The 26783-nt window shown below is 44.2% G+C and overlaps 1 protein-coding gene across 2 annotated transcripts in view; it reads left to right on the forward strand.

Moving 5' to 3' along the window:
* ptchd4 (patched domain containing 4) overlaps positions 1 to 26505 on the forward strand; it is an 89811-nt gene extending 63306 nt beyond the window's left edge. For both annotated transcript variants that reach the window (XM_031902998.1, XM_031902999.1), the window contains exons 2-3: positions 16643 to 17123; positions 23687 to 26505. In XM_031902998.1, coding sequence (XP_031758858.1) covers positions 16643 to 17123; positions 23687 to 25320 — 2115 coding nt within the window. In that variant the 3' untranslated portion in view covers positions 25321 to 26505. The remainder of the gene's footprint in view (positions 1 to 16642; positions 17124 to 23686) is intronic.
* The last annotated feature ends 278 nt before the right edge of the window (positions 26506 to 26783 follow it).

Raw genomic sequence — 26783 nt, forward strand, 5'->3', positions numbered from 1 at the left:
TGTTATCCGCACCCCTCCCTAACCCACCAGTTTGTTATCCGCACCCGTCCCTAACCAACCAGTTTGTTATCCGCACCCGTCCCTAACCCACCAGTTTGTTATCTGCACCCATCCCTAACCCACCAGTTTGTTATCCGCACCCGTCCCTAACCCACCAGTTTGTTATCCGCACCCGTCCCTAACCCACCAGTTTGTTATCCGCACCCGTCCCTAACCCGAAAGGTCGTGGGCGGGGTGGGCGCATGGAGAAGTTCAGCTGAGCACATCACTATTACAGAGCTCAGGGCTGGGAGCAACAGAGCCAACTGGCACCCCATAGTTTGCACGTTTGAATGGCACAAATGCTAGGGGGCTTCCAATAATAATTATAATTCTCATGAATACAGTAACATAGGTGTTCACATCCAGGCTGGCAGTCCTACCAGGGTTCCCTTGTGTCAGTCAGAATCTTTGTTAATTAATTATCAAATCAGGTGCAAGGGGAACCGTTTATGAATGGCACCAATGGCTGCTCAGCTTTGCATCTATTTTACAGCTTTGCATGTGCTCTTGTCATTAGTTCACCTTCAGGTTAACTTTTATTATGTTACACAATGGCCCATTAGCAACTTTTTAATTGGTCTTCATTTTTTATTTGTTATAGTTTTTGATTTATTTGCCTTCTTCTTCTGACTCTTTCCAGCTTTCAAATGGGGGTCACTGACCCCGGCAGCCAAAATCTATTTCTCTGTGAGGCTCCAGTTTTATTGTTATTGTTATTTTTTATTACTTATCTATCTAATTAGGCCCTCCACCAGTCATATCTCTCCTTCAAACCACTGCCTGGTTGCTAGGTTATATTGAACCCTAGCAACTAGAGCTACCGAAATTCCAAAATGGAGAGCAGCTGAACAAAACGGTGAACAACCCCTTTAATGAGCCTGTGAGTTTTGCTCTGTTTTGGGGTGTCAGTCTGTATGGTCTAGGAGTGGGTGATGGAGGATTCAGAGGTACAAATGGTAGTACTGTTAGATCCCATTCTGACTAATCACATTCTACATTTCCTGCATATACAAAACGCACCTTCAATAAACGTAGTGACGTCACAATTATAGATCTGCAGTGAATTGTAATTAAGTAATTATGTTACGACGAACTGCATAGAGAAATGTTCTAACTCAGCTGATCCTGATGTAATAATAAAAGCTATTAACCCTTCTGTGCTCACATACTAACCCAGTTTTGGGCTTATGATTAGACCACCAATGCTGCAAAACCATCAAATCAGATTGCCCGGCTGCCAACAAGCAGCCAATGAACACAAGTGGTGCAGCGTATTTGGATAGCGGCTGCCCAAGCTGTTTATGTGGGTTAAACGCTTCTCAGCAAAGGAGTTATTATGCTCGCTAAAGATCAATTTCATATCGCCAGAGATCTGATCTTTTATTCACTAGTGAAATATGGGAGCGATTTGTAGCAGGCAGGTTAAATAATAATGCGGCAGCGCTACTGTCCTACTTAGTGATGGATTAACGGCCGCTGCACATCGCAGACAAAGAAGCTGCTGCTGATAACAGCCTCGTGTGCAGCAGATAAATGGCAAAAGGAGGGAATGCCCGCAGTATAAATGCCAATAATTCACATAAACAATAGGAAGACAGTCCCCCGGCCCAAAGAGCCCACAATACTTCAATTAATTGTTCCATTATTTTGAATGCATTAATATTTCAATACATTCTGTACCAGTGAGTGATATAACAGTAGTGGTTGTAACCCTTCCATGGCACCTTGCAGATTGGCAGGGAACATTGGCATCTACTGGCATACATTATAATTGCAAGTATGGGGTCAGTTATCCAGAAAAACTGTTATCCAGAAAGCTCCAAATTACGGGACGCCCGTCTCCCATAGACTCTATTTTAATCAAATAATTCAACTTTTTAAAATTGGTTCTCTTTTTGTCTGTGATAAATAAACCAAAATAAAACAGTGCCTTGTACTTGATCCCAACTAAGATCTCATTAATCTATATTGGAGGCAAAACTGTCCTATTGGGTTTATTTAATGTTAAAATTACTTTTTAGTTGATTGAATGGATTCTGTCATTGGAAAACATGTTTTTTTTCAAAACCCATTAGTTAATAGAGCTTCATGGGAGTAGGAGAAACAATAGGTTAGCTGAAAGCAGTTCTAATGTGTAGCGCTGGCTCCTTCTGAAAGCTCAGACTCAGGCACACTTTACTGCTGCGCTGCAAGTTGGAGTGATATCCCCCCCCCTCACCCCCAGCAGCCGATCAGCAGAACAATGGGAAGGGAGCAAGATAGCAGCTCCCAGTAGGTATCAGAATAGCACTGAATAGTAAGAAATCCAAGTCCGGCTTTGGACTCCTCCAGTTACATGGGAGTAGGAGAAACAATAGGTTAGCTGAAAGCAGTTCTAAGTTGTAGCGCTGGCTCCTTCTGAAAGCTCAGACTCAGGCACACTTTACTGCTGCGCTGCAAGTTGGAGTGATATCCCCCCCCCTTCCCCCCCCAGCAGCCGATCAGCAGAACAATGGGAAGGGAGCAAGATAGCAGCTCCCAGTAGGTATCAGAATAGCACTCAATACTAAGAAATCCAAGTCCAGCTTGGGACTCCTCCAGTTACATGGGAGTAGGAGAAACAATAGGTTAGCTGAAAGCAGTTCTAATGTGTAGCGCTGGCTCCTTCTGAAAGCTCAGACTCAGGCACACTTTACTGCTGCGCTGCAAGTTGGAGTGATATCCCCCCCTCACCCCCAGCAGCCGATCAGCAGAACAATGGGAAGGGAGCAAGATAGCAGCTCCCAGTAGGTATCAGAATAGCACTCAATAGTAAGAAATCCAAGTCCGGCTTGGGACTCCTCCAGTTACATGGGAGTAGGAGAAACAATAGGTTAGCTGAAAGCAGTTCTAATGTGTAGCGCTGGCTCCTTCTGAAAGCTCAGACTCAGGCACACTTTACTGCTGCGCTGCAAGTTGGAGTGATCTCCCCCCCCCCCCCCCAGCAGCCGATCAGCAGAACAATGGGAAGGGAGCAAGATAGCAGCTCCCAGTAGGTATCAGAATAGCACTCAATAGTAAGAAATCCAAGTCCGGCTTGGGACTCCTCCAGTTACATGGGAGTAGGAGAAACAATAGGTTAGCTGAAAGCAGTTCTAATGTGTAGCGCTGGCTCCTTCTGAAAGCTCAGACTCAGGCACACTTTACTGCTGCGCTGCAAGTTGGAGTGATACCCCCCCCCTCACCCCCAGCAGCCGATCAGCAGAACAATGGGAAGGGAGCAAGATAGCAGCTCCCAGTAGGTATCGAATAGCACTCAATAGTAAGAAATCCAAGTCCAGCTTGGGACTCCTCCAGTTACATGGGAGTAAGAGAAACAATAGGTTAGCTGAAAGCAGTTCTAATGTGTAGCGCTGGCTCCTTCTGAAAGCTCAGACTCAGGCACAATATTATTATTGCAAATAGTCCCACTGAGCACTACAGAACAATGAGTTCATTTGTGTTATGAATTAGGATACAGTCACCAAAGGGTCTTTGTTATCACAAGTCATTAATATACAAAGCAAATCTTCAACTCATGAATATAAATTGCTAACAAATTGATAATAAATTGAGTGACGTCACAATGTATCACCAACACCCATTCTAGAGCTACAGTTATTTGTAATTAAAATTGAGCTACACTCTGCATAAATGTAAAAGCTTCTATGTAACACATGAACGGTTATTTTTATATTGAACCTCTTAACTGAAGGGATCACAGGCTGGATCTCCATCACTGTGTCTATTAATATCTATACACCAGCCAAAGCTCTCAATGATTTTATCATATATATATATATATATATATATATATATATATATAAAATGCAGTTTAGTAGCAGCTGAGCAGATGGTAAGTGTGATGAGTGCCAAGTATTACATTGATTGGGAGATGATTTTAGACATTAGGAGCAGCGGAACGAAACTGAAAGCTTGGCTTTGGGGATAGGGAATGATAGTGACTGATGGAGACCAGTCTGGATTAAATATTCCCATGGTTACTTGACCAGATAATGAAATGAGTGTGTGGCTATGGCCCAGGCCAATGCAGGAAGGCTGTTAAGGTATAGTGAGAAGGTGGAACATGGCAATTGGGCAGATTCAGTTAGAAGAGAAGACATTCACAATGAGTTTTCATGAGAAAAAGCATACTTTTCTTATTGAATTTGGACTGACCCAATGTGTCTTTGGTACATTTATCAGACCTTCATTCCCTGAGACCCACTGGACAGCGGTGGGTGAAATAAAATGCTTTTGTGAGTTTCCCTTAAGCTGGAAATTCTGCTCTTAAAGTTACTAGGGGTGGCTGGGTGGCTCTATCCCACCTCTGTAAAGGTCCATCAGAGTCAAGGTTCCTACTTTGCCTTAGGGCAGAAGAGATTTCCTGTGCGTTTATGTTGCAAAATCCGGCTGGGTTGCCTGGGATTTTACCTGGTATATTAGTGGGAAAGTCTGAACTTGTGTGAAACCCAATGCTTAACACATTGTATGCATGCACTCAGCTCTTATATAAAAAAAAATCAATGCAGGGCTGATGTGCTTAAGGGTGAAGACACACGGAGCTACTAGTAGCAGCTACTTGTACAGCAATTAAAACAGATAATGCTGATCATTTACTGATAACTGTCTCTGTGTCTTTTTTAGCAGAGCCAGTTCTCAGTATTGTCCATGGCAGGGTATTTTCTTGCACTTAATAGCCGTGGCAAGTAGCTGCTACTAAGTAGCTCTGTGTGTCTTCTTCTGTGTGTCCCTTCCTGCCCAAGCTCTGTGTACATTGTACATTGTAAGATTGTACAGCATTGCATATCTTTGTTGCGCTTTATAAATAAAGTTATATATACATATAGATTTCAGTCTAGTTGTCCATTTTGATCAGTTTGTAGAACAGAAACATTTAACGTTCCATCTCTGGCAGTGAATGAGATGCTACAGATGGACATGGCTTATGTCAATAACAGTATACTGGCCACTGGTCATTGCCAGTACTGTAAAGCAGGCTGGACTGGCAATCTGTGGGTCCAGGCAAATGCCAGAGGGGCTGCTGTAAGGTGCCATAGTCACTCACTATTTATTGGGCTGGGGGGGCTGTTTGTCCCTCTGGGTACTGGGAATGCCAGGGGGGTTGTAAGGTGCCATAGTCACTCACTATTTATTGGGCTGGGGGGCTGTTTGTCCCTCTGGGTACTGGGAATGCCAGGGGGGCTGTAAGGTGTCACAGACAGTCACTATTTATTGGGCTGGGGGGGCTGTTTGTGCCTCTGGGTACTGGGAATGCCAGGGGGGCTGTAAGGTGCCACAGACAGTCACTATTTATTGGGCTGGGGGGGGCTGTTTGTGCCTCTGGGTACTGGGAATGCCAGGGGGGCTGTAAGGTGCCACAGACACTCACTATTTATTGGGCTGGGGGGCTGTTTGTGCCTCTGGGTACTGGGAATGCCAGGGGGGCTGTAAGGTGCCACAGACACTCACTATTTATTGGGCTGGGGGGGCTGTTTGTGCCTCTGGGTACTGGGAATGCCAGGGGGGGCTGTAAGGTGCCACAGACACTCACTATTTATTGGGCTGGGGGGCTGTTTGTGCCTCTGGGTACTGGGAATGCCAGGGGGGCTGTAAGGTGTCACAGACAGTCACTATTTATTGGGCTGGGGGGGCTGTTTGTGCCTCTGGGTACTGGGAATGCCAGGGGGCTGTAAGGTGTCACAGACAGTCACTATTTATTGGGCTGGGGGGGCTGTTTGTGCCTCTGGGTACTGGGAATGCCAGGGGGGCTGTAAGGTGTCACAGACAGTCACTATTTATTGGGCTGGGGGGCTGTTTGTGCCTCTGGGTACTGGGAATGCCAGGGGGGCTGTAAGGTGCCACAGACACTCACTATTTATTGGGCTGGGGGGGCTGTTTGTGCCTCTGGGTACTGGGAATGCCAGGGGGGCTGTAAGGTGCCACAGACAGTCACTATTTATTGGGCTGGGGGGGGGGGCTGTTTGTGCCTCTGGGTACTGGGAATGCCAGGGGGCTGTAAGGTGCCACAGACAGTCACTATTTATTGGGCTGGGGGGGCTGTTTGTGCCTCTGGGTACTGGGAATGCCAGGGGGGCTGTAAGGTGCTACAGACAGTCACTATTTATTGGGCTGGGGGGGCTGTTTGTGCCTCTGGGTACTGGGAATGCCAGGGGGGCTGTAAGGTGCCACAGACAGTCACTATTTATTGGGCTGGGGGGGGGGCTGTTTGTGCCTCTGGGTACTGGGAATGCCGGGGGGGCTGTAAGGTGCCACAGACAGTCACTATTTATTGGGCTGGGGGGGGGCTGTTTGTGCCTCTGGGTACTGGGAATGCCAGGGGGGCTGTAAGGTGCCACAGACAGTCACTATTTATTGGGCTGGGGGGGCTGTTTGTGCCTCTGGGTAATGGGAATGCCAGGGGGGCTGTAAGGTGCCACAGACAGTCACTATTTATTGGGCTGGGGGGGGGGGCTGTTTGTGCCTCTGGGTACTGGGAATGCCAGGGGGGCTGTAAGGTGCCACAGACAGTCACTATTTATTGGGCTGGGGGGGGGCTGTTTGTGCCTCTGGGTACTGGGAATGCCAGGGGGGCTGTAAGGTGCCACAGACAGTCACTATTTATTGGGCTGGGGGGGCTGTTTGTGCCTCTGGGTACTGGGAATGCCAGGGGGGCTGTAAGGTGCCACAGACAGTCACTATTTATTGGGCTGGGGGGGCTGTTTGTGCCTCTGGGTACTGGGAATGCCAGGGGGGCTGTAAGGTGCCACAGACAGTCACTATTTATTGGGCTGGGGGTGGGCTGTTTGTGTCTCTGGGTACTGGGAATGCCAGGGGGGCTGTAAGGTGCCACAGACAGTCACTATTTATTGGGCTGGGGGGGCTGTTTGTGCCTCTGGGTACTGGGAATGCCAGGGGGGCTGTAAGGTGCCACAGACAGTCACTATTTATTGGGCTGGGGGGGGGGCTGTTTGTGCCTCTGGGTACTGGGAATGCCAGGGGGCTGTAAGGTGCCACAGACAGTCACTATTTATTGGGCTGGGGGGGCTGTTTGTGCCTCTGGGTACTGGGAATGCCAGGGGGGCTGTAAGGTGCCACAGACAGTCACTATTTATTGGGCTGGGGGGGGGCTGTTTGTGCCTCTGGGTACTGGGAATGCCAGGGGGGCTGTAAGGTGCCACAGACAGTCACTATTTATTGGGCTGGGGGGGCTGTTTGTGCCTCTGGGTACTGGGAATGCCAGGGGGGCTGTAAGGTGCCACAGACAGTCACTATTTATTGGGCTGGGGGGGGGGCTGTTTGTGCCTCTGGGTACTGGGAATGCCAGGGGGGCTGTAAGGTGCCACAGACAGTCACTATTTATTGGGCTGGGGGGGGGGCTGTTTGTGCCTCTGGGTACTGGGAATGCCAGGGGGGCTGTAAGGTGCCAGAGACACTCACTATTTATTGGGCTGGGGGGCTGTTTGTGCCTCTGGGTACTGGGAATGCCAGGGGGGCTGTAAGGTGCCACAGACAGTCACTATTTATTGGGCTGGGGGGGCTGTTTGTGCCTCTGGGTACTGGGAATGCCAGGGGGGCTGTAAGGTGCCACAGACAGTCACTATTTATTGGGCCGGTGGGGGCTGTTTGGGCCTCTGAGTAGTTGAATCCCAGTCTGGGGGAGTAAGAACTAAGTAGCCTTTATTTGTTTGCTTTGCAAGGAAAGAGCCAGGCCCTAATGAATGGGATACTATTGCATAGAGAGGACAGTTTGCTGCTTTATTGGCTTCTAATCCCCCCCTTTGCCTCACTGTGCCTCCCCTCAGATTCTAACATTCACGTAGCTTGTTTTGGGGGGACTCTAATCAGCATCCATTATTTTCTTTGCCACAAGAGGTCATTAGGAGAAACCATTAGTAGACGCTACTAACACACATTAAAGTAAAGCTCGGCAAAAGGCGTAGTTCACCTTCAAATTAATTTAGCAACTTTTTAATTGGTCTTCAAAAACCACCCAGAATGAAAAACGAAGACCAATTGCAACGACATATGTAGCATCCATCTAATAGGGCCATAGTGCAGGACTAGGGTGTGGGCCTTCCTTTCTTCTTGGCCCCAGAGCCACTGTATTTCATTCACTGGTGACTCTCATGGGGTTAATTTCTAAATATCGATACTGGAAGGGTTGCAGCAGTTTCCCTGTATAACTCATTCTGTCCCACGCCGCGTGCCAGCAGGCCGCACACTCCTGTAGTAATGCACTTCCCATAATGCACCTATAAATGTGAGTCACCAGAGGTAATTCAATAATGATAGGAGCCTCTGTCAAAAGGAGTTTTTTGCCCAACAGTTCGATCGGCCCCTTTGGTCGTAATTGAATGATTCATTGATCTGGGATGGTCCTGTTGTGCGCGGCTAGATTAATGAATATTCCTTCAAGAAGCATAATAATTTATTGTTGGCTAATGGTCTGGTTGCACTTCTGTACGTTTCCCTTCATCCATTCGGGCTGCACAGATTAGCCTGCATCTAGTTCCATAGAACATGATCAGTACAGAGACCAGCCCATCAGCTTAAAATAGATGTTTAATGATCCATGGGGCATGGAACGAGTTGTGATTAAGGGCCACTATGCCTTTATTTTCCCTATAAATGCATTTATTATCATCAAAACTGAATTAACCGTATATGTTTATCTACCCTTTCCTGTATTACCTTAACTTATGGGCTCATCTTGCAGCTTTTTACATTGATGGACTAACCGTAATCTCTCTGGTCTGCTGGGTACAAGCGTCATTATCCTTTCCAATAGCCCATTTATTATGCTATTATCCCATAGCTTAATGTTATTGCAAAGGAGATCAACAAACAGGACCCACTTATTTATATTCTGCAATGGCCAAGCCTGTAGGGATCAACTATAAGGGTAGGAAATTCAGATTTGGACTTGGTATCAGAATATTTAAATCTTGCATGTTTTGCAGGAGTCTGGATCCAGTATATATCTAGTACAAGTATGGGACCTGTTATCCAGAATGCTCGGGACCTGGGGTTTTCCAGATAAGGGATCTTTCCGTAATTTGGATCTCCATACCTTAAGTCTGCTAAAAATCATTTCAATATTGAATAAACCCAATAGGACTGTTCTGCCCCCAATAAGGGGCAATTATATCTTAGTTGGGATCAAGTACAGGTACTGTTTTATTATTACAGAGAAAAGGGAATCATTTAACCATTAAATAAACCCAATAGGGCTGTTCTGCCCCCAATAATGGGTAATTATATCTTAGTTGGGATCAACTAATAATGAAAATAAAAAAATGGCACCACAGAAGGTTTCTGGTCCATAAAGAAGCCTTGGTCTGAGATTTTCAAAAGGTTACAGATATATAGAAACATTGGGGTAACAGTCACCCTGCTATAGTTCCAGGGGTACCCAGGGCACAAATAAGCACTCACCCCAAATCCCCCCCTAACTGGCCTTCAGGCTGGGCCCCCTTAGCCCATAACAAGGTTACAGATATATAGAAACATTGGGGTAACAGTCACCCTGCTATAGTTCCAGGGGTACCCAGGGCACAAATAAGCACTCACCCCAAATCCCCCCCTAACTGGCCTTCAGGCTGGGCCCCCTTAGCCCATAACAAGGTTACAGATATATAGAAACATTGGGGTAACAGTCACCCCGCTATAGTTCCAGGGGTACCCAGGGCACAAATTAGCACTCACCCCAAATCCCCCCCTAACTGGCCTTCAGGCTGGGCCCCCTTAGCCCATAACAAGGTTACAGATATATAGAAACATTGGGGTAACAGTCACCCCGCTATAGTTCCAGGGGTACCCAGGGAACAAATAAGCACTCACCCCAAATCCCCCCCTAACTGGCCTTCAATCTGGGCCCCCTTAGCCCATAACAAGGTTACAGATATATAGAAACATTGGGGTAACAGTCACCCCGCTATAGTTCCAGGGGTACCCAGGGCACAAATAAGCACTCACCCCAAATCCCCCCCTAACTGGCCTTCAGGCTGGGCCCCCTTAGCCCATAACAAGGTTACAGATATATAGAAACATTGGGGTAACAGTCACCCTGCTATAGTTCCAGGGGTACCCAGGGCACAAATAAGCACTCACCCCAAATCCCCCCCTAACTGGCCTTCAGGCTGGGCCCCCTTAGCCCATAACAAGGTTACAGATATATAGAAACATTGGGGTAACAGTCACCCTGCTATAGTTCCAGGGGTACCCAGGGCACAAATAAGCACTCACCCCAAATCCCCCCCTAACTGGCCTTCAGGCTGGGCCCCCTTAGCCCATAACAAGGTTACAGATATATAGAAACATTGGGGTAACAGTCACCCTGCTATAGTTCCAGGGGTACCCAGGGCACAAATAAGCACTCACCCCAAATCCCCCCCTAACTGGCCTTCAGGCTGGGCCCCCTTAGCCCATAACAAGGTTACAGATATATAGAAACATTGGGGTAACAGTCACCCTGCTATAGTTCCAGGGGTACTCAGGGCACAAATAAGCACTCACCCCAAATCCCCCCCTAACTGGCCTTCAGGCTGGGCCCCCTTAGCCCATAACAAGGTTACAGATATATAGAAACATTGGGGTAACAGTCACCCTGCTATAGTCAATAAGCCTTCTCCATAGTTCTGCTTTGATATAGTTCTGATTCAAAGACTTTGTGCCTAAAGAAAAACATTACATCCAGAACTGTATAATATAAGTAGCTTTATATGGAAAAAAAGTAAATAGTAATCACCATTATGCTTTACAAAGGCTACACAGCGGTGCTCTTGCCAAGATTTAGTAATTTAGGGCGGATTGAGGAGGAACAGCCGCCACTTAGCAGGATGACCTTTTGTCTTTACACAGGGGGTTAATACCTGCCCCTTAATAAAATGTTCCTGTATTTGTTTGCAGACGGTGTCTGCATCAGGTTATGAAATCATAAGCATTTGTTTGAGGCAGGAATTAGCGGCAAACAATGTGGGTCAGGGGAGTTAAACCAACACGTATATAATTAACAGAGAGTTGCAATTAACATTCATAAAACAACTGCTGCAAGTGCAAAGTATTGCAGCCCCATATCCGCGGGCTTCCTGGGGGACATTCTCAAGAGCAATATGCAGGCTGGGCTTTTAATAGAACTATAATTAACTGCTGATTGGCCGCTAATTGAGTATTGTTTGGGTACTGCTGCACTGCGCGTAGGTGATTTGTTTGGGCGCTGATTTGGGGTTTTAATCAACTTTTCTATATGCTTATGGTGAGATTTTTATATGACGTAAGGCTCCCATACTGAAGCAGAAAACCATGACAACTATGTTTTATGAAAGGAAAAACAAAGAAATAAGATAGAAATGCTGCATCTTAAGTTATTTGTTACTGTACCAACCCAAGGCCCCCACAGCCCTATTAGCAGGGAAGATCTGTGCCCCAAAAGATGCCCCCAGTAGCACTATTTAGCTTCAGCTTCTATGACAAATGGTAACATCACTAACTGCTAATGTGTTGGTGGCATCTGATGTCCTTCAAGCTCAAATTTCTGGCATAGAGTTCCCAGGTTTGCCTGATACAGGTATAGGACCCGTTATCCAGAATGCTCGGGACCAAGGGTATTCCGGATAAGGGTTTTTTCCATAATTTGGATCTCCATACCTTAAGTCTACTAAAAAATCAATAAAACATTAATTAAACCCAGTAGAATTATTTTGCATCCAGAAAGGATTAATTATATTTTTATAGTTTTATTTTTACTGTTTTCCTAAAGAGCAACAATTTATCAGAGATTGAACTTGGATTCCTGTAGGATTCTGAGCAATTTAGTACATTTTTCTAATGGAACAAAGAATATTCAGACTTGCCTAATGAATCGGCCTATTCTACAGGTCAGTTCTATCAACTCAATCAAAATCGATATCTATTGTGTCTTTGGAAACGCTGGTCCGAGGTGTCCAGACCAACTGAAGGCAACAGACGTCCTTTCAGCTTATTTCCCAGTTCCACCATAGCTGATCAGCATTGTATCTATTTAGTTTAGGAGTCGATCTGAGTAATTCGGAACTGATGTTATTTAATCAGGCTATATTTACCATAATAAATGCTGGAAAAAGTCTTATTTTATACATGAAGACCTCTTCCTTAGCATAGATGCTATTCAGCCATGAGATTCAGCCCTCCACAAAACCCCTTAACAATGGACAAAATGGTTCTGTTTGATAATTGTGGTGTAAGGGTACAGTAATGATTTCCAGCTCCTAAATTGAAATAGAAACTTCTCCCTGACACAGCTGAATGTATGGTCCCGTACGTATATGTCTCATTATTTATTGAAGGCATTATCTTCCATCACCATATTACCTGGCAGGGTTTTCAATTGTTTTATTCCTCAAGCCCATTTTATAATATATTGAACAACTCCAACGAGAGAGACAGAGAGAGACAAAGAGTAAACAATATTGAAACCATTGGCATATAGCAGGGTCAGTAAATCTGCTCTACATTGTCTTTTCCTTCTCAATATTCTATCCTTTCTTCTATTAGTTTCTTTCTCCTTTCTTTTTTCATTGTCCTTGGTCCTATTCTAAGTTTTTTTTTATCCAGATTTGTGTTTGACTTCTCTCATTCATTTCTATTTCTCTCCTTTATTTCTTCTGTCCTGGTGAGGCTTCATCTGTTTTTCCTTTTCTCCTTACCCTACTTTTCTCATTGAACCTTTTTTCTTTCATATGATCTTTCCAAATCCCCCTATGCTGGCACAGTGATACAACTCCCCATTCTGTAGTCAGGGTCGGACTGAGGGGTGCAGGGCCCACCGGGGCTACCGCCCGAAGTCCTAACACCCCTCAAGGTGCCCCCGCCAGCCGCGCCCCCTAGCCCCCCACAGGGGCCCCCTCCCAACGTCCTCCCCTGAGCATGCATAAGTGCAATGCTTCAGGGGAGGACACCGGCGGCCGGAGGTGGCAACAGGCATCGGGTCTGGGCCGTCGGGGCCCACCGGGTTTTGTCCCAGTGGCCCAGTCCGACCCTGTCTGTAGTTAAACATAGCTATGAACAAAGCCTACAAAGAGAAGAAAGGGCCTTGGTAGGAGTTCTTTCAGCCATAAATATGTGAAAGGTTCTTCCCAGAGAAAATGGAAATTGGGTGGTGCAGGCATTACCGTATATACTCGAGTATAAGCCGATCCGAATATAAGCCGAGGTACCTATTAACTCGAGTATAAGCCTAGGGTGGGAAATGCAGCAGCTACTGCTAAGTTTCAATAATCACAATAAAAACCAGTAAATTACATAAATTGAGGCATCAGTGGGGTATATGTTTTTAAATATTTATTTAAAAGAAAAACCGTAAACTAGCTCAGTAAGTGGAGAAGAGGGTCAACAAAAACAATATGAGTGCTACCCTATGCTCATTGTGCATTGGCAAACTGGCAGCAGACCCAGTCCCGGAGGACACTTAAGGGGGAATAAGTATTGTGTGGGCCAGGGCACTGGAGGGTCTGGTTGCGGGGGGCCTAATTTGCACACAAAGGACAGAGGGTGCTCGTCTGGAGGGACCCATGGCACCCGACTCGAGTATAAGCTGAGGGTGACTTTTTCAGCACATTTTGGGTGCTGAAAAACTAGGCTTATACTCGAGTATATACAGTAATTACAAATTATAAGGTAGAAGAAGTTCAAATCAGACACAACCCTTCCCCAAAGTACTCGCACGCACATATTATCACAATTATTTCAGTTTACACACCAAAGTATAATACTCTCAACCTTTATCTAATAGCAGTGAGTTTCACTCTTATTGTAAATGTAGTACAATGCATTGTCTTATTTCGGGATACATTACTTGAAAAAAGTTAGGTGATTTACATCATTTCAGTTATCATTTGATGAATCAATAAGAGGGTGGATCTCAGAGCCAAACATTCTATGGGTTGGGATAGACGAGAGGAAGAACGGAGCTAAACAAATTTCATTAAAATAAGCCAAATTATTGCTTCATGATTAAAATATCACTTTGCTAAATATATTAACAGGCCTGAGGGAAGGATTCCACTAATCATTTTAATTGAAGTCTGTTGAAATCTTGAAGTGTGTTGGAATTGGTCTTCGTTCACAATCTGGTTTTAATTAGTGAAATAAGTACAATATTAAACAATATGAGAGAAGTATAATTGCAATATAGGGTGAACATGAGTCAGTAGAATAGGAAGATAAATGAACCATTACGACCCAGAGATGTTTTTGAAAACAATAAAAACCAATCTGTTGGGGCAATTAAATAAAAAATCAAATCTGCCCAGGTCTAGTAACCTATAGCAACCAATCAGGTGTTTGCTTTTAAACAAATAAAGGTCCCCATACACGGGCCGATTGTAGCTGCCGATATGGGTCCCTTAGACTGATTCAGCAGCTTATCTGCCCATGTAGAGGCAGAAATGAGAGGCCTGCCCGACCGATATCTGGACTTAAATTGGGCAGATATTGATCAGGCAGGTTAGAAAATTCAGTTGGATCGGGGACCGCATTGGCTCGTTGATGTGGTCCCCGAACCGACTGCCCCATTGCCGCCAATATAATTCGATCATTTGGCCCCAGGGCCAAACGATCAAATTAGCCTACACGCTCCACGATATTGCCCACCCGTAGGTGGGGATATCGGGGTGAAGATCCGCCAGTACCAATTATTTCATTATTCCAGTATAGCGTTACCACCAGTAAAACTCTATTCAAGGTCAGGGCCCCTGGTAAATTTGTAATTCCATGTTGTTCTGACCATGTAACAATCCCTGTTCTCAAACCAGTATCTTTCCCCCCAACCCTCTGTCAACCATTTTACTCACCATACCCCAGCCTTATCCACCTCTTTTACTTCTTTCACTCCGCCCTTTACAGCGTCATCCCGCCCCTTTTATGTCACTGCTGTCCTCTACGTGGTCCTGCCCCCTCCTCTTTCTGTCCAGCTGATATACTACCCTAAAAATATGACAATAGTGACAATGGGGTTCATTTATAAATAGTGATGAGCGAATCTGCTTCTCCGAAAAATGAATGAATCTTTGAAAAACGGTGGAAAAGTTTGTGAAACAGGGAAAATGTTGCGCGTAGAAAGGGAAAAAAAATTGTTGCGCACAATTTTCTTTTTGAGAATTTTTTTTTTGACGCAGATGACAATTTTTTCATAAGCCTGCGGTACCTGGAGAATGTATGTTTCCATTTTCATCATTGGTTTGTGCTATGTTGCATGTTGCCTGGCACCATGGGGCACAGCAAGAGCAAAGGTTTGGCACCAATAGGGTTAAAAAGGAAAAAAAAAAATTTTTGACAATTTTTTTGACGCGGGAGACAATTAATTGTCGCACAATGAATTTTTCCGCAGCAAATTTTGTCACCCGTTTTGCCAAACACGGAAATTTGCCTCAAATTCATGCCTGGGGAATTATTTTGCCCATCGCTACTAATATAAACAAAGTCAGAAAGAAACACAAATAGGAAAGGGTCTTAGGTTTTGATTCCCTGAGCAGATTCCCTGATAGCTTTATGTAATTTTACATTGCTTAAGCTGAAAAAAGGCAGAGTAGGAAAGAAGGGGAATTAAAAAAATGTTAAAATATTAAAGACAAAATGCCAAGAATAGGGCCGGCTCCAACATACAAGCAGTTCATTTAAAGGTAAAGGTCTGATTAGCAGTTCACAAGAAACAGACTTAAAGGGGACCTGTCACCATAAGAAATAATTCCAAATCCTCTTCTATCACATCAGTAGGGCAAAATAAACTTTACTTACACTGTATAAGTTTCGGAGTTAATAGTCACTGCCAACAGGCCGGCGCCATTTTGTGGACACAGTTATTAAGGCAAAGCTTTGTATCACCCTGAAATTGTATGCATTTGCCATCTAGGTGATATCTAGGAAGTGCTGAATGGAAAGTAAAAGTAATTATAATTAAAAATCTGAGCTGTCAATGATACATTGCCTGCCCCGCCTCTATGCCTGCGGCATAGAGGCGGGGCAGGCAATATATGATTGACAGTTCAGCTTTTGAATACATTTATAACAGGTATGGGTGATTAAGAAAAATCTTTGTATCACCCTGAAATCGTATGCGTTTGCCATCTAGGTGATATCTAGGAAGTGCTGAATGGAAAGTAAAAGTAATTATAATAAAAAATCTGAGCTGTCAATGATACATTGCCTGCCCCGCCTCTATGCCTGCGGCATAGAGGCGGGGCAGGCGATATATGATTGACAGTTCAGATTTCTAAATACATTTATAACAGGTATGGGTGATTAAGAAAAATCTTTGTATCACCCTGAAATCGTATGCGTTTGCCATCTAGGTGATATCTAGGAAGTGCTGAATGGAAAGTAAAAGTAATTATAATTAAATACATTTATAACAGGTATGGATGATTTAATTAAAAAAAGAATTCAGGTGTCATGTTTAATTTTTAAAGAACTTTTATTATACAACTTTTTGTGTGTAGGTGACAAGTCCCCTTTAAATAAACTCCCCCTTCCCTATGGTGGGGAATCATGAAAGAAATTAAGGTAAAGATTTAACAAAATAAACAAAAACAAAAAAATAAGTTATCCTTCACTTTGTATTTTCTAGGATGGGAGGCAGAGCTTCATTGGCCATCAGCTGGGAGGTGTTGCCGAAGTACCAAACAGTAAGGATCAACGGGTCAAGTCGGCCCGGGCCATCCAAATTACATACTACCTCCAGAATTATGGCTCCACCACCCAGGACCATATCAGTGAACAATGGGAGACTGAATTTTGTACGTTAATGCACCAACTTCAGGAAGAGCGCGCAGACATTCAGCTCTATTCTTTAACGTCCTTCAGTTTGCTGAGAGACTTTCAAAAAACCATCGACCTCTCGAGGAGTAAGATTGTCGTCAGTCTAATGCTGGTGCTCATGGCCGCCACCTTGTCCAGCTCGATGAAGGACTGCCTGAGGAGCAAGCCTTTCCTTGGGTTACTGGGAGTGCTCACAATCTGTATATCTAGTGTGACCGCTGCAGGGATATTTTTTGTCACCGACGGAAGATACAACTCGACTCTGCTGGGAATTCCATTCTTCGCGATGGGTAAATATTTACTTGTGTCGTCAAGATGGTACTGGGTATGGTGTAGACCAGTGGTTGCCCCCTTGGAGGACCAACATTTTTGTCAAAGTCCCCCTTATCTCATTACAAGGTTACAGATATATAGAAACATTGGGGTAACAGTCACCCTGCTATAGTTCCAGGGGTACCCAGGGCACAAATAAGCACTCACCCCAAATCTCTCCCTAACTGGCCTTCAGGCTGGGCCCCCTTAGCCCATAACAAGGTTACAGATATATAGAAACATTGGGGTAACAGTCACCCTGCTATAGTTCCAGGGGTACCCAGGGCACAAATAAGCACTCAGCCCAAATCCACCCCTAACTGGCCTTCAGGCTGGGCCCCCTTAGCCCATAACAAGATTACAGATATATAGAAACATTGGGGTAACAGTCACCCTGCTATAGTTCCAGGGGTACCCAGGGAACAAATAACTATTCACCCTAAATCCCCCCCTAACTGGCCTTCAGGCTGGGCCCCCTTAGCTCATAACAAGGTTACAGATATATAGAAACATTGGGGTAACAGTCACCCTGCTATAGTTCCAGGGGTACCCAGGGCACAAATAAGCACTCACCCCAAATCCCCCCTAACTGGCCTTCAGGCTGGGCCCCCTTAGCCCATAACAAGATTACAGATATATAGAAACATTGGGGTAACAGTCACCCTGCTATAGTTCCAGGGGTACCCAGGGAACAAATAAGCATTCACCCTAAATCCCCCCCTAACTGGCCTTCAGGCTGGGCCCCCTTAGCTCATAACAAGGTTACAGATATATAGAAACATTGGGGTAACAGTCACCCTGCTATAGTTCCAGGGGTACCCAGGGCACAAATAAGCACTCACCCCAAATCCCCCCTAACTGGCCTTCAGTCTGGGCCCCCTTAGCCCATAACAAGGTTACAGATATATAGAAACATTGGGGTAACAGTCACCCTGCTATAGTTCCAGGGGTACCCAGGGCACAAATAAGCACTCACCCCAAATCCCCCCCTAACTGGCCTTCAGGCTGGGCCCCCTTAGCTCATAACAAGGTTACAGATATATAAATATTGGTATATCGGTCACTCAGCCAAGAGTATCTAGAACAGAAAATGCATTTTCATTGCAACTAATGACCATTAAGATGGGCTTTCAGGTAAAGCAAATCGGCGTTGTGCCCAAATCTTACCCTAACTGGCCTTCAGTCCCTCTGCCGCTTACCCAAGCTTCCCAAAGGAACGACAGTAGAATACTAAGACAATTTGCATTCCGTCTTTACTTTTCAATCATTTATTTCTTTGTTCGGTTGTTTCTACATCCAGACTGGATGGCAATTTCAGAGAAGCAGTCATGTATCCATAAGCGGACAAAGTGATTATAGCTTTTTCTGCTGCAAATCCATTTATCTCTCATTAGCAGAGCTTTCATGCGATTTCAGCGAGCAATAAAAGCCTGTGAGGCAGGCATGGCAATCCATGGATCCAGAGTGCAGTCATTTGCCCAAATGGAAGTGCTTTCCATATAGTACAGAGGAATACGTGGGGCCCGTTATAACCAGTGATTATATAATACTGTAGGTGACAGCTTCACTCCATGATTGAACCCATTAGTATTAAATCTGCAGTAGAATTCTAGGCCAAGAACAGAAGTGAATGGTATCAGGTTCCTAGTAGAGCTGCTGTACAGGTCACATGTCCATCCCTTAGCCAACCCAAAGTGCAGCTTTCAAGACAATCAGAAAATACAAGTCCCATAATTTCTGCAACATATCAGTCACTTACTTTAATAGGCTGAAAGGTCTAGTAACCATTCAGCAATTAGTATTTACTGGTCACCTGTTGGAGGACAATCATAGGATTGGTTGCTTATGGGTTACTACACTTTGCACAGGTAAATACAAGGCTTAGCTAAAATGCAGGACCAGCAGAACTTTACTGGAACGGAGGTTGCAGAAAATATGGGGGTTTTGTGCCTCGTCGCAACCTATAATCATGTGGTAGGTAAATGTCATATGGTTGAATGCAAACATGATTTGTTGCTATGGGTTACTAGGCCTGGTGCAAAGTTGCAGTAAGCTCCCTCTTCTGATTTTGGTCAAAATAATGTCTATAATGTTCTCATTATAACCCAGGATGGGTCTAAACTTCTGTCGCAGTGGCTTCAAATGCTTCAAATGCTCCATCTTGTGATAGAGTTCGGCATGGAACCCAGACAATAGCTCTGCATTTGGCCTACGAGCCCGCGGCACTCTGTCTCTCCAACCAAAATGAATGAAAGTTGGCACAAAAGGCACGAGTAACTGATAGGGAAATGATGACAGAAGACATCACAGAGTCAATATTTGTGTTTAATATGCAGCGGGGACGGAGAGTAAGAAATGAATTGATGAGATTTTCCGCCTGGCTGAGTCTCCCCGGAGCTCTATAATAATGCTGTTGTGCAAAGTTGGCCTATGAAAAAGAAACATAATAAAAAAGCTCAAAAGTTACAATGGTTTGTGGAGCCTCTTGGGGCAGATTGAGTCGCTGTACATAGCACTTTTAATGCGCTTTGTAACTATTGCCCTTATTGTATTGTATTTTATGGGACAGTGGTGGCATTGCTCAAATGACTTGTCTGCCGTAACTCATAAGCCTGCGGTACCCGGAGATGTTTCCGTTCTCTTCTTTGGTTTGTGCCATGTTGCGTGTTGCCTGGCACCACGGGGCACAGCAAGAGCAAAGGTCTGGCACCAAAAGGGTTAGAAGGGAAGGGTCTCTTGTTATTAATCTTTTCTAGGTGATAGAAAATTTTCATTTTTTTTTTCCACAAAACCGGTGCAAGTAGCACATCCCTTAGAGAGACAAGAACATGACAGCACCGCCATCTATGGATAAGTGAAAGACATGACATTGGTGTTGGAAATATAGTGGCTTTAATGGCACAGGCTGGCATGCAACCAACTCAGGGCTTATAGTCCTGTTTAACCACCACTGTAATGAGTGCTGCTACCAGTAATTATACATTTTGCTGTGGATAGCTTGACTGAATCAGATTTGTGCTCAGCATGACAACCTTAGTTTTTTTTGGCACATATGGCCCTATAGGTCCTATCCAGGCAGTTAGCCAGGGCCCAAGGATAAAGAAGGATCAGTGGATAGGGGCAGGTCTTAGTCAGGACCAGGTCAGGTTAGGGCAGAGCTTGGGTGTGTGTAGGGAAGGGGTGGGATAAAAGCCATAGAATGAGTTTGGAATTCCCTTAGGCTAATTCCAGGCCAGACTGGTTTCCCCCTGCCCATAAGCTCACGTCTGCTCCCTTGTTTGTGCACTTGGAGCGCTGGGTTGGCAATTTCAGCACCGAAATGCATACTCCACTCTATTGCTCTATTATTATTCATGCAATATAGTATCTGAGATTTCCTTTCCTTTCATTTTCCACTGTATTTTGGGTCCAGAAGATGGCAGTCCATGTTCAAATGCAGGGGATGCTAAGCTGAGCTGTTACAGTACAGTGGGATCCTTCACATATACAGTATCTCAAAAACACATTATTTCCACCATTGCAGGATACTGAGCTCATTAACTGGATTAACTAGGAGAGCGACTGAGATAAGAGACCATCGCAGGGCAAATGGAACATTTGTTCCCTGATACATTTGTTGAAGGGGACCTGTATTATAAAAGTCCCATTGAAGTTAAACATGAAATCCAAAGTCCTTTTTTTTTGTTAACACTTCCAAACCCATTATAAAGGCATTTAAAAACAATGACAGTTATAGCTCTGTGCTCTGCAGTCCATTGGGGGGGGGGGGGCTACATAAACATGACTAGAGCAAGACTAGAGTTTCTCTTCTCTTTAAGGTTCATGAATAGGAACCAATAATTAAACCAACAGAAGCTTTAATGAATCCCACAAGACATTACATACACTGGGCTTATGGTTTGCGGCATCTGTTTTACATTCTGTTATTCCGTATTAAATACTAAGTAAGGAGCTGGAAAATTCTAGCAGCGCAGGCCTTCATCCAGCGGTTCCAAGTTCTTTAAAGAATTGAATATTCAGCGAGTCGAAAATGTGATTTATCTCTTCATCTCCATGGTGTTTTGGGTTTATTTATTGGAGCATCACAATGACTGGTAACTTTGTGCATATTCATGCTGCTGATACTGTTGCTATAGCCTTATTATATATGTGTGTTGGGAACCAGCACCACAATCTAAAGTTTCCTCTTCCACCATATTGTTCTTGGTTTTCCACACCATGAAGTGTGCTCAGTTTTATCCCTGAGTGATTCATAAGTAAATAAATATTCCCTGTGTGAGCATCATAAAGACCACCAATGCCAACATGGGAAGGTTTCACTGAGCTGTAGGTCTTTCTTCAGGTTTCGCTATGAGGGGGTTAACAGGAGCCACAGATTTGAAGAACAAATAGGAAGACTTTGAGACAAAGGATACTATATGGTAGCACAAGATGGCAGCAGTAGGGAAAAATGGAGACAGCAGGGGAAGATGGTGACAGTAAGACAAGACGGAGACAGTAGGGGGAGACGGCAGCAGTAGGGCAAGATGGAGATAGTAGAGGAAGATGTAACAGTAAGAAAAGATGAGTTGTGGAAGATGGAGACAGTAGGGGAAGAAAGAGACAGTAAGACAGTAGGGAAAGATGGCGACAATAGGGTAAGATTGAGGCAGTAGGGGAAGATGTGACAACAAGGCTAGATGGAGACAAAAGACAACTGGGTTAAGGAAAGGTGATACCAGTGCACCCCCTGTAGCTCTGAAGAACAAGTAGAAAGACATTGAGACAGAAGATACTGCGTGGTAACACAAAAAGTATAAGACAAGATGGCAGCAGCAGGAAAGGATGGAGACAGTGGAGATGGATGGAGACAGTAGGGAAGGATGGAGACATATAAACAACCGCAAAAGATCCTCTGCACTCATTATCAATATGTAGAGATAGGACATTCTGTGCATTCAGCTACTAAGAAATGCCCTCCCCCCCAGACCCAAAACAGAGATTGTTTGTCCATACATTGCAATATACTTCAAGCTGGCCAACTACATCAAAGTCATCCCTTCTGGCCAGTCCTACCCTGACTGACCTATATAGGTAATTTAAGATTAGTACTGAGCAAAGGGACTAAGTTTTACCTGCAACATGCTTGCTTATAAGGTTAAAACTCCCATATGGATGGAGACAGTAGGGGATGGATGGAGACAGTAGGGGATGGATGGAGACAGTAGGGGATGGATGGATACAGTAGGGAAATACATGAGAGTAAGAAAGCAGACAGTTGGGGAAGATGTTAAAGTAAGACAAGAGGGAGAACAAAGGGGAAGATATGACAGTAAGGCAAGAGGGAGAAAGTATGGGAAGATGTCACAGTAAGACAGGTTGGAGACAGTTAAGGAAGGTGTGACAACAAGACAAGATAAAGAAAAAATGGAGAAAGTTTAGAAAATGAAGACAGTAGGAATAAATGGAGACAGGCAAGTTGATGATAAAAGAGCAAGATGGGGATAGTAAAAATTTATATCAATGTTCCCCAATGTTCAAAATTGTTTGATCTTACCAGAAAACATGAGCTTAGTATAAACAAACCCCTCTCTTGACTCCTTCTTTGTGACTGTTTTGCCTTATAGATAAGAAGTCCATAATGCCCGACCAAGATTTATCTGTGTGCTGTTAATCTAATGAAGTATATTACAGGGACCAGGAAGTTGGAAACATGGAGTTGTGTCAGTCAGCAGGTAGCATGGGCTAGTCTGATTATCTTAGGTTAAGTATTGCTTGGTGGTTTGGGATTGTTGATGTCTAAGTGATACAGGAGCATATATCATTATCTGATTACCTATTTTATTATTAAAATTATACATTAGAAAAGGGAAGGTTTTTTTTGGCAGCCAAAAAAAAAACTAATTTCAGTTTGTATCACTTTATGCTTATTTCTGATTATACAGTCAGATTCAATTTAGTCAGATGTTATTTAGTTTTATGGCTCTATCTCTTAAAGGAGAAGGAAAGGTAAAAACTAAGTAAGCTTTATTTGGAAAGTCTATGTAAATACATAAGCATTTGCGGGACTGCTACTCTGAGTCACCAGTGAAAAGAAACACCTTTTATTCTATATACATGATCTTCTGTGTCAGACTTCCTTCAGGGCATGGCACGAGTCTGCTCAGTTTGCTCCTCTCTCCCCCTCCCTTATACTCCTCCCCTCTCTCCCCCTTTCCTCTCTGTTGTGTAATCTGAGCTTAGAGCTGTTCCAGGAGCAGAGTGCAGGCAGGGAAGTGAAGTCAGACCAAGCTAAAATGGCAGCTGCTATCTTAAACAAACAGAGGGAGTTTCTATGGCTGTTTACTCAGGTATGGTAAAGCAGATTAAATATAGTGTTTTAGCTTGCACTATTGTGACTGATCTGTTGGCAATAAAATGCCAAAATGCCTTTCCTTTTCCTTTAATGACTCTTTATAGTGTGTGCAGAAAAAGCAAGTGTATGGGGAGTCCTAAACAATTGTAGTGCATGTGTAGTTTATGTGAAATATATGATCATTTTTATTTATTTCTTTTCTTACAGGCCATGGAACTAAAGGGGTGTTTGAACTTCTTTCAGGCTGGCGCAGAACAAGAGAGAGTTTGCCATTTAAAGACAGAGTGGCAGATGCCTATTCAGATGTCATGGTTTCTTACACGATGACCAGTTCTCTCTATATCATCACATTTGGCATGGGAGCCAGCCCTTTTACAAACATTGAAGCCGTCCGGATCTTCTGCCAGAACATGTGCATCACCATTGTCCTCAACTATTTCTACGTCTTCTCCTTCTACGGTTCGTGTCTAGTGTTTGCTGGTCAGCTAGAGCAAAACCGCTACCACAGCATCTTTTGCTGCAAAATCCCCTCAGAGGAGTATTTGGACAGAAAACCAATATGGTTCCAGACCATCATGAGCGACGGACATCAGCATTCTTCCCACCATGAACCGGATCCCTACGAGAACCACTTCATTCAGCATTTCCTTCGGGAACATTATAACGAATGGATTACTAATACATACGTGAAGCCCTTTGTGGTCATACTCTATCTCATCTATGCATCATTCTCGTTTATGGGTTGCTTACAAATCAGTGGTGGATCCAACATCATCAACCTATTGGCCAGTGACTCCCCCAGCGTCTCTTACGCCCACATTCAACAAAAATATTTCAGCAACTACAGTCCGGTGATTGGTTTTTATATTTACGAACCTCTCGAGTATTGGAACGCAACCGTGCAGGAAGACTTGAAAACCATAAGTTCCGGTTTCAACACGGAGTCGTGGATCGAACAGTACTACCAGTTTTTAAAGGCCGCTAACGTTTCCGCTTCTAATAAGACAGAGTTCATCGGTGTCCTTCAAAACAGCTTCCTACGAAGGGCGGAGTTTCAGCACTTCAAGAACGACATCATCATTTCGAGATCGGGAGAGGAGTCAAATATCATCGCTTCTCGGATGTTCTTGGTGGCAAGGACGAGTGAGAATACGCAACGGGAGGTGGTGGAGTTGCTTGAAAAGCTGAGGCCCCTATCTCTCATACAGAGCATTAAGTTCATAGTGTTCAACCCCACCTTTGTTTTTATGGATCACTATGGGTTGGCGGTGACTATGCCAGTCCTGATCTCTGGATTTAGTGTATTGCTTGTGCTGATCTTGACTTTTTTCTTGGTCATACACCCTTTGGGAAACTTCTGGCTGATCATAACAGTCACGTCGATTGAACTGGGAGTGTTGGGTCTAATGACCTTATGGAATGTTGATATGGATTGTGTGTCCATCATGTGCCTTATATATGCATTGAATTTTGCCATAGATCACTGTTCCCCTCTGCTTTATACCTTTGTATTAGCCACTGAGCACACAAGAACGCTATGCATACAAGATTCACTCAAGGAGCATGGCACAGCAATTATTCAAAATGTTGTATCGTTCCTCGTCGGGCTGGTACCCCTTCTTTTTGTGCCTTCTAACCTGACCTCCACACTGTTCAAATGCTTGCTGCTAACTGGCAGTTGCACGCTACTGCACTGTTTCGTCATATTGCCTGTCTTCTTGACTTTTTTCCCACCTTCTAAAAAACGCCACAAGAAAAAAAAAAGAGCCAAGCGGAAGGAAAGGGAGGAGATCGAGTGCATCGAAATTCAGGAAAACACAGATCACGTGACTGCGGTGTGAAAGGACCAGTGCATTATAAAAGGGTTAAAAATAAGCAGGGACGGTAGGCAAAAAAATATCAACAGCTTGTGTTGGCCAAAGTTGCAAGTGATATGAAGAAGGGGAATTTTTGAAACATCAAGGTGCAAGTTTTTTTCTACATTTTTTCTATAAAAGCAAAAGAACTAGGAGCGATTGAACTTTTTTTACGACTTCACTTTCATACTGAAACTGGTGGCAATTAAATTTAGTAGGCAATTTTTCCTTACTAGAGAGCAGCTGGCCGTGCTTGTGTCTTTAAACGCACACGTGTTCTAAATATGTGAAATAAATAAGGTGCAATAAGGGTTATCTGAGCTGGTTTCAATGGAAGTTGACTGCCCGCGGGCAACAGGCAATTCCCTTATTGCAGTGGAATTGGGTATCCAATGAATAAGGCTTATGGGTGAGAGCGAGATTAGTAGCCACTACTTACAGCTACCTAGGAATAGGCTATGGGGCTGCTATACCCTATTAGAACGTTAGGGATATATTTCTACCTTTTTTGTTGCACATAAGTCCAAAGTCCATGGGACATGGGTGACTGTGGTCACTGCAGATGCCCGGCCAATCACAGACACTAGGGTAGTCACACAGACATCAGTGTTCCAGGGCAATAACTTCCAGTATCTAGTATAGGCAGCTCTTTTGCATTAAGGGGAGTGTCATTAAAGGTGACCATTTTGGATACCATGGTTATTAAGTGTATCCTAATATTAATACAGTGCATTTAGGACTTTTGTTTTTCATGTGCCTCAGCTTTTTACTGCCTACCATGACTTGGGTGCCATCACATTGCAACTAAATGAGCAAAAGGAATAACCCAATTGGCTGAAGACGCTCATTCATTGGCCTATCTGGAACTAGTGTGGGGCTTTATCTCCACATAGGCATCTGGTTGGATCCATGTAATATGGCCATCCGTATTAACAAAGGATTTTTTGGGTGCCAAGCTATAAGCCAATTGTCTACTAACTGGTAGGGCCAAATGGATTGAGGATTGAATTAGGATTAAATGTCATCTAGGCATGTAGGCAATTGGACTAGGGCTCGTTGATGTATTGGAGAGGGATCATAATTGTATTTCATAAAGGCAGTGTCGGACTGGCCCACCAGGATACCAGGAAAACTCCCGGTGGGCCCAGGTGTCAGTGGCCCCTCCTGCTCCTGACCATTTGGCCTATTTCATGGTCATTCCCTATTTCTGAATGGGAATAAAGAGGAGAAATAGATGGAAGAATAGATGCTAGCATGTAAATAAAAGACACTAGGAGAATAAAGAGGTTGGGTGAGGAAAGGAGGAAAAATTGTTTGGAGAGTGGGCCTATGGTCTATGGTTTTCTGGTGGGCCCATGGGGTCCCAGTCCGACACTGCAAAGGTCACACAGCCCATTTCTGAATTTGGTTAGCATAATAATAAAATAATCCCCCCCCCCCATTATTGC

Source organism: Xenopus tropicalis, chromosome 5, assembly GCF_000004195.4.
Source record: "Xenopus tropicalis strain Nigerian chromosome 5, UCB_Xtro_10.0, whole genome shotgun sequence".
In the NCBI taxonomy this organism is placed as follows: Eukaryota; Metazoa; Chordata; class Amphibia; order Anura; family Pipidae; genus Xenopus; species Xenopus tropicalis.